The sequence below is a fragment of the Cynara cardunculus genome (assembly GCF_001531365.2).
Source record: "Cynara cardunculus var. scolymus isolate 2C chromosome LG 16, CcrdV1, whole genome shotgun sequence".
In the NCBI taxonomy this organism is placed as follows: Eukaryota; Viridiplantae; Streptophyta; class Magnoliopsida; order Asterales; family Asteraceae; genus Cynara; species Cynara cardunculus.
The window spans coordinates 18,118,805-18,126,989 of NC_037543.1; the positions used below are offsets into that span (position 1 = coordinate 18,118,805).

Sequence of the window (8,185 nt, forward strand, 5' to 3'; positions counted from 1 at the left end):
ATTGTATGACAGTTTAAAATCCAATATATTTAAAATTCAACATATTTAAACGACTCCACAAATATGTTCGATTTACACCAAGAGCAAAGAACCAAGAAACTTGAGTTTTAAGATAAACACTCAAAACCAATAAAGAAAACTACAAATTTGACAGATCATAAGCCATGAAAAGACCAAAAAAGATGGGTTTTAGAATGAAATTTCAACTGCTTACCCTCTTTCTTGTCCAGAAACTCAGATTAAGATTGAACTAATACATGTATATATATATTTCAAAAAAACCCAAGAACATATTAATTCAGAACATATTATACAGTGCAATTTGGACAGCCTAACCCTAAAATATATAGTATATATATAAATAAATAACTATAAAAGTATAAATCGTAAATATTAAAAATATTTTTTCACAGTATATATAATATATAATAATATAATTAAGTCATAAACTATTCAATATTAAACTCATTTCGAAGGTATTAACGAGACGATTATAATGATGTAACTTATTAAAATAAAAATGTATTTTTTAAACATGTTTTAATTGATATACGATTATGTATGTTAATTTGATAAAGGTTTAAAATGAAACTTTTAAAAGTATAGGACGCAAATTAAATTAATTAACTAATTATAGAGATATAAAGTGTAAATATAAAATTATAATTTAAAAAAAAATCGATGAGAGGATGAGTATATGTGAAGAGAGGAGGGGGTGAAAAAGTGACTTAAGGGTAACATAGATAAAGGTATCTTGGTCATTTAGTATTTTAAGACTTTAAAACTTTTGGTAAATTTGCTTCATAAGATAGTATAGATATAGATGATAGTAAATACTTTTGTTATTCCCCAATATACATTCCCCTTATGTGAATATATTGGGACAAATGAGATTTTTGCTGTGAAGGTTCGGATTTTTTTTTCCTTCACAATCTTTTGTTGTAAAGTTTCAAGTGTAAAAATATGGTCTCACGAGAACAGGCTGGTCTCACGTGAACCCAACCCTATATATATATATATACACACACACACTTTTAAGAGATGATGAATATTAAAAAAAATTATTTAAGTCAAACATGTAACAAATAAAATTTAATTACCGAAACTTGTATATCTGTTCAAATAATTAATTATATGTGCATCACTACACATTTTATTGATGATAAATGGAGAATAATAAATACTTAGAGTGTTGTTTACTTGATTGGGGAATAAAAGAAGTATTGACTATCAAAAGCTGATAATGCCTCAAACAATGATGTTGTTGTTGAGTTCTTGAAGAACAAATTGGTGTCTTGGGGTTGTTCTTCTGTAGAGCTTATTATTTGAATTTGGTTGTCCAGGATGGTTTAAAATTAGCAGATTCATCGGTTATGAGAATTATGGATTGTATTAGGTGAGTAAGGAGTTTCCCATCAAGGTTGATTTTTTTTTTTTTGAGAACTTGGAGAGTTGATTGAGGTGGGAGAGAAAGGTTATTTATGAGTTGATGTTCCAACTAGATGAAGCTCCACCTACATGATGTTTAGAAGATCATAGTAGCTTATAAACAAGTTTTTGAATCATACGATACTACAATAGTAGTGACACCTCAATGTCTACTGATTTGGGTGGTTCAATCTTGATTTGTTATTTGCACAGAGCTTTGTAATATTTATTAAGACAACTATAATTTCTAGCTCTCTTTATGCCACTTCAAGTCTGCTATTGGAAGGGTATATCTATTTAACTATTTTCATTTTATTCACTTTTGTTGTAATATATATTTACTTTTTATGGTTGTTGAATAGCTTTTCATTTTTGATTTATGAACACTTAACAGAAAGTTTAACAAGTATTGGGGTGATCTAGATACCATGAATTTTATAATTTGTTTGCCAACATATTGGATCAAATGAATCAAATGCATGTCGACTATCCATGTAAAGCATCTTATGGGCTGTTTACCAAACACTTACCCGGTAAACGTTGACCAGTAAAATTCAACAATATCACTTACTTACCGGGTAAGATTTTAGTCAACAAAAACAGCATCGTATGCAACAATTTACCCGGTAAGCGCTAACCGTAATAAGAGTTCTCGTCCTCACTTACCGGGTAAGACTCTTGGTCCTTGCCTTGCTCTTACCAGATAAGATTCTTGATCTTTACCATATTCATCCGGTAAGTTAATGTAACTTGGTAAGTACTTACCTGGATAAGCGTTTGGTAAACGGCCCCTTCGTGAATCAATCGCGGATTATACCAATGATTTTGATATTTAAAATGGTGGAAGGCGAAAGGTTTCCTATCCTTTCAAAGATGGGTAGAGATATACCTCTTGTTCCAATTTCAATTATGACATCTAAATGACTTTTCGTTTGAACCCACCCCACCCCTACATATGTGTGTGTATGCAAGATGTGATCATTTACAACTATATTATTTATAATAAGAGAACTACAAGAAGGTTTCTGGATGCATTTTTATTACAATTTCATAGAAAGCATTTTCATGATAGAAAACATATAACACCACCAACTGGATTATGGTTCCAATAGTTTATAAAATCCCACCCCATGGGCTCATGATTGTGTACCTCGCTTGCGAGCTATCTCCCGAGCCATTTCTCTTAGTTCCTCCGGTGATTGGGGCCTTGGTCCCTCCGGAGGGTACACGATGTATTCACGCTTCAAAACAAATTTAATTACTACTCAATCATTTCATAGATCAAACATAAAAAATTTCTCAAGTCATATGTTTTTGGTACCATGAAGTTTGAGAAAAACACATATTTAATATTCAACAACCAAAAACCATGTAACAATTCTTTTTTTTTTTTTATCTCAAACTCCACCTATAATAATCATAACAAACCACTATAATAATCCAGGTATGGTAGAAAAAGGCAAGAAACATAATACTAAAAGATTTCTTTCAACACTCTTCTTCTCTTTAACTTTCCATCTTTGTTCTCTCTTCATATTATTGTATATGTTATTCTTCTACTTATCTCATTTTTGTGCATCTGGTAGCTTGTCTGTTCTTTGTTCTTCCACCCTCTGTACTGCTACTATTCTTCTTCTTTCTAGTTATTTTACACATGCTACTGCTTGCTTATTATTTCTCAAGTTCTGTTTCTATTTTGTGGCTATTCTGTTAAATGTTTCTTGCTTTTGCGGTTATTTAACAAGCCATCACCAATGTTCATGACGACACGTTCATCGATGACCAAAACCTCCTTAGTCAAAAGCCTATGCATCAGTTTGAGTCAACCCTATGCATCAGTTTGGGTCAACCCTATGCATCAGTTTGTGATGGTTTCAAATGTGTCTGCAATTTGCACAGCAATAGGTAGATTATTGAATTCATAGTCTCGTTTCTGTTCATTTAGATAGGCTTAAGGTCCAATTATCTGTTCCTGTTTCTCGTCTAGCAGTGTTATGGTGTTATGTTTCTATTCTCAATCAACAGTACATGGCTTCATGCAACCCTATCATGGAAAGGATGCCAAACTTTCTGTCATTTATGGTTTGGAAATCAGCTCAAATATTTTCACTCACTCTCTAACCTCATCACTGATTTAAGGCAGTTTGGCATTTATCTTTACTTTGGGCTTTCAATCTCTCTTTGGCATGTTAAAAAGCTCATCAATCATATGAGGTTATCAATTCATGATGCTATGAGTCGATGACTGAGTTTGTTGCAAATTTGGGGGGTTTTGCAAGGGTTTGAAGGATCGGTTAATCTTCAATACACATGATGTACCCTAGATAAATAGCAGTTCAATTCTACAATCCTATGTTGTTACAGCAGTCAAAATACAAAATAGCGGTCAGGACTGAGATTTGAAATTGAAGTTATCGCTGTGGTATAGCGGTCCAAAAAAAGCGGTTCATGTAATAATTCTTAGAATTATATAATATATATATATATATATATGTATGCATGCATAACTTAAATGTAAGCATCAGATTGAAATAAAATATGAGCCCAAGTCAAAATAAATACCCAAAAAATGACAAAAATGTAAGCATCAGATTCAAAAAATCCCAACTGAGAATATCGCTATTGTGGACCGCTATTTTACATCAAATATCGGTGAAATAGCGATAAATTGCGCCACTATTCTCGGAACCGCAACTTACCACCTCTATTTTGTTCAGGACCAATAACCGCTATTGCACCGCAATTAACAGCATAGGTTCAATTGAATGAATACAGTTGATGTTATCAGTTTTCGTAAGGCTAATAATATCTCTCCAAATACTTGCGCCAAAAATACTTCAAAACAGACTAATTAATATCCTTCCCTCCTTTCAGCCCCTAACTTGTATTGGAGTAATAGTATTACTACCAACCGAATTTCTATTTTTACTTCACCTACTCGTAATACTACAATAGAACTTGTACCCAGCCTACTGTGTTTTACTAACACTACCCAGGGGATAACAACATAATCATCAATTTGCAGTCGCTTTTCAATGTAGTTATGTGGGAAAGGCAACTTGCCTTCCTCTTGAGCCATTTAGGCATTTGCGACATTCAATTAACGATCTTTTTATCTCTATCAAACAATGCAGTTCAACTTCTTGCCAAACAGAACAGTTTTCATCATGTAGCTATTTGCTTATTCTTGCAAATTTACCAAAGTCACAGACTCATATGTGTCAAACAATACGCTTAGCTTGATACTAAGATAATAATACGTTTTTTTAATGTATTACTATTCTTATAGATTGTCAGCAGGTCGTGTAAACACTTTCTCGATTTAAGAACATTAAACAGCATAGCTCAACTATGCCACATCCCAAAGGCAACTCCAAAATCCAAATTCTAAGTACGAATACTATCCTGCCCCAACCCAATGTTGACTAGTTTTGTCATTCTTATAGATTTTTGACCTCTAACTCACGAATTGTATGTATAAACTAATAAACCTAATATAAAAAATAATCATCAAATTCAACTACATCCACTTCTGTTTAACCTCAAAATATCGTACTGATAATTCTTGGTTCTCACCCATACTTGATATGCTTTAGGTCCCTAATTTACTTTTCCAATTTGTTAATCAACTGGAAGATATCCTTGTCAAGATTTACAAGTCTTAGCTCAAGACCCACATATACTTTTGCTTGTGAGTTAGCGTGTTCTTCGCTCATAGCCTCCTACTTTATCTAAGCCTTGTATGTTCTACATCTAGCTTTTGTAATTGCTTTAGTAGTTTCTCTTTGGCCAGTTTATTCTTCTACATGATCTCTCTTCTCCAGTCTCTCACAATCAATAACAAGTTACAGCACTCTATTTTCCTCTCAGTAAGCTATCCACTTTCTCATTCCACCACCATGTGTTCTTAGTTTGATCTACTCAGTTTAAGGAAGTTCTGCTCTTTTTTAACATCAAATGTGAAAATCAGCAAGTTAAACTGGTCGTCATTTTTCTTGGAAGGGTACATGTCCATTATCATGAATTCGTTTTTCAGTCTACAACTAGTTCATGATAGACCCCTAGTTAATTGTGTTCGCAGCAGCGCATCTCTATCTTCTATCGATTCTATAAAGCATACAATCGCATATAACTACATCATCAACAAGTTCTACTAGAAAGGCAACAGAAAAGAAGCTAACGTCAACTCCTCTGCTCCAACAACATAGCTAAATTTTGACTTCAAATATTGAAATGATCACTTCTGATCTTCAACATTGATACGATTTTGGAAGTTCGATTCCGAGAAAAACTACGAACTACATTAAACTTCTATAGCAAGCACCATGACTGAATACTATTGACGCAAACACAATAACGAAATCAAAATCAATAATGTGATCAGAATACACAAGGATTAACATTTAGAAATCAAATTCCAGAGTTTTCAAGATATACTTACAGTGCCCATGAATTTCTGAAGATTCTTAGTGTTATTGGCGAAGAAATACATAAGACCGATCGGAACTGTAACGTACACGGCGAACTTCGCGATCTCCAATACACCTTTAGATGTCCCCAACGATGTCATTGTATACGCCTTCAACAACTGAAATCAAATCCTGATTCAAACTTCGTTCTTCTTAAGCTCGACGAAAACCCTAACATGGCGGTGTTTCTCGTGTGGATAACGATTTTACAACAGGGCACCTGCTCAACCAATATGGGCCGGGTCGGGTTTATAAAATCATGGGCCATTGCCCAAAATCAAGCAAGTTTCCACAAGGTATCTTTTTGCCTTTTACTTCTATCATTTGATTCTTTCTAAATATTTATAATATTTGATTCGATATATAATTTAATACAAAAAATTATTCATAAAAAATAAAACTCCAACCGATAGACAACGTTTAGGTGTCGTTTATCAAATGCTTATCCAGGTAAGTGCTTACCAAGTAACATTACCTCACCGCATGAATATGGTAAAGACTAATAATCTTACCCGGTAAGAGTGAGATAAAGACTAAGAGTCTTAAGGGCTGTTTAGCAATTACTGAATGGTTTGATGCAGAATGATTAAGTGGTCAGAATGATTAAGAGACTATCATGATATAATGCAAAATGAAATATAATTGTTTGGTAATTGTGTACAATGAAATTATGGCTCTTATTGGTTAAGGGAGATCCATGATACAAAATCATTCAGAGGGTTTTAGAACCATTAAGAGACAGATTTTTTTTTTTTGCCAAACAAGATTCATCTCTTAATGATTCAGATGTTGCCTCTTAATGGAACTATTAAGAGGTAAACAAACAACCCTTTACCAGGTAAGTGAGGGCGACGACTCTTACCACGGTAAGCGCTTACCGGGTAAATTGTTGCATATGATGTCGTTTTGGTGGATTAAAATCTTACCCGGTAAGTAAATAATAGTGTTAAATTTTACCGGTAAGCACTTACCGGGTAAGTGTTTGGTAAACGGCCCCTTAGTTTAACCAAAATTGTACAATAAGCGTAAACAGATAAATCTGATACTAAATTCTTTTCTCATAAAGAGAAACGCTGCATTAATAAAATTATCATGTTCATAGAACGCTTATTTTAAAAAGATCGATAAAAACCTATAGTTTTGCATTTAACCATCGTATAATTACAAGAATGGCTCCATCGAGTGTTTCAATCATGGATGAAGTTGATTCATGGACCCGATTCCGAAACAAGTTAAGGATAATCTTCATGAAGCTCTAAAGAAATGAAGCATAGGGTCGATTGAAACGGCATAACATCGAGTTTCAAGTTGACAGCTTTGTTTTGTTTCTCAAGATCCAAACCTTCTGTTACACCGATCAGTGTCAAAGAGGCTTGCCACAAGCTAGTCAACATTGACTGAAACTACCCAGAGGATCCAGAAATCACGATTGACAATACTTTGAGAAGCGTTACTTTTTCTTTTACAATATGGCGTAAGAATCAACTTGCAATTACGAGGCTGTTAAAATTCTGGCTGAACAAAAATTATTCTCTACCATGTTGGATGTCTACTCTGTTGGTTGCGTCTTTTCTAAGATATAAGAATATCAAAAATCAAAATCCCTAAAATAAATTACCGTAGAAGAAATTTTTACCAACATGTGAAAATCAAAGTAAAATCTTTATGAATTATAATTTTTTCACTATGTCGAGTTAGTGAAGTGGTGGCACGTGCCACTGCTTGTCCCTTACTAGGTCAACCCATACGGTTAACAACGAACATTAACCCTTTTGATTTTTGCATTCAAACTAAAGAAGAAAACCATAAACCGGAAAATACGTTCACTTGTTAATGAGACGAGAGAGAAACCCTCTGTTACCGATGCTCCGTTATGAATAAATCTCTTAGAAGGTTTATATAGATATCAAGTATTTTCACAAACCTTTATTTTTGTAAATTTATTTTGTGCGATTTGTGTATTTTATCGATTTTGTGAATTTATTACATCGGTTTGTATATGTGATAACCAGATCTTGGTTATTACCCAAGGTATTTAATACGTGATTATTTGATTTAATAATTACGTGACAGCATGATAATTTGATATGTGCCGGTATGAAATTTTGTGAAATATTTGAATGTATAAATAAATATATATATATATTTGTAAGAATATATATATATATATATATATATATATAATGTGCATATATGTAGTCATATGCATATTTGTATATGTGAGGTACATATATAATATATATATTTGTGTGGGAAGGGTTGTGCATACATGTATGTATGCATTTAGG

The 8,185-nt window shown here is 33.1% G+C and overlaps 1 protein-coding gene across 1 annotated transcript; it reads right to left on the reverse strand.

The window, feature by feature from the left end:
- Positions 1-2,391: 2,391 nt before the first annotated feature.
- LOC112529171 lies at positions 2,392-6,094 on the reverse strand. The gene is made up of 2 exons (XM_025140289.1): positions 5,870-6,094; positions 2,392-2,669 (listed from the first exon to the last, which is right to left on the reverse strand). The coding sequence occupies exons 1-2, from the start codon at positions 5,996-5,998 to the stop codon at positions 2,565-2,567; spliced, it is 234 nt and encodes a 77-aa protein (XP_024996057.1). The 5' UTR covers positions 5,999-6,094; the 3' UTR covers positions 2,392-2,564.
- Positions 6,095-8,185: the final 2,091 nt, after the last annotated feature.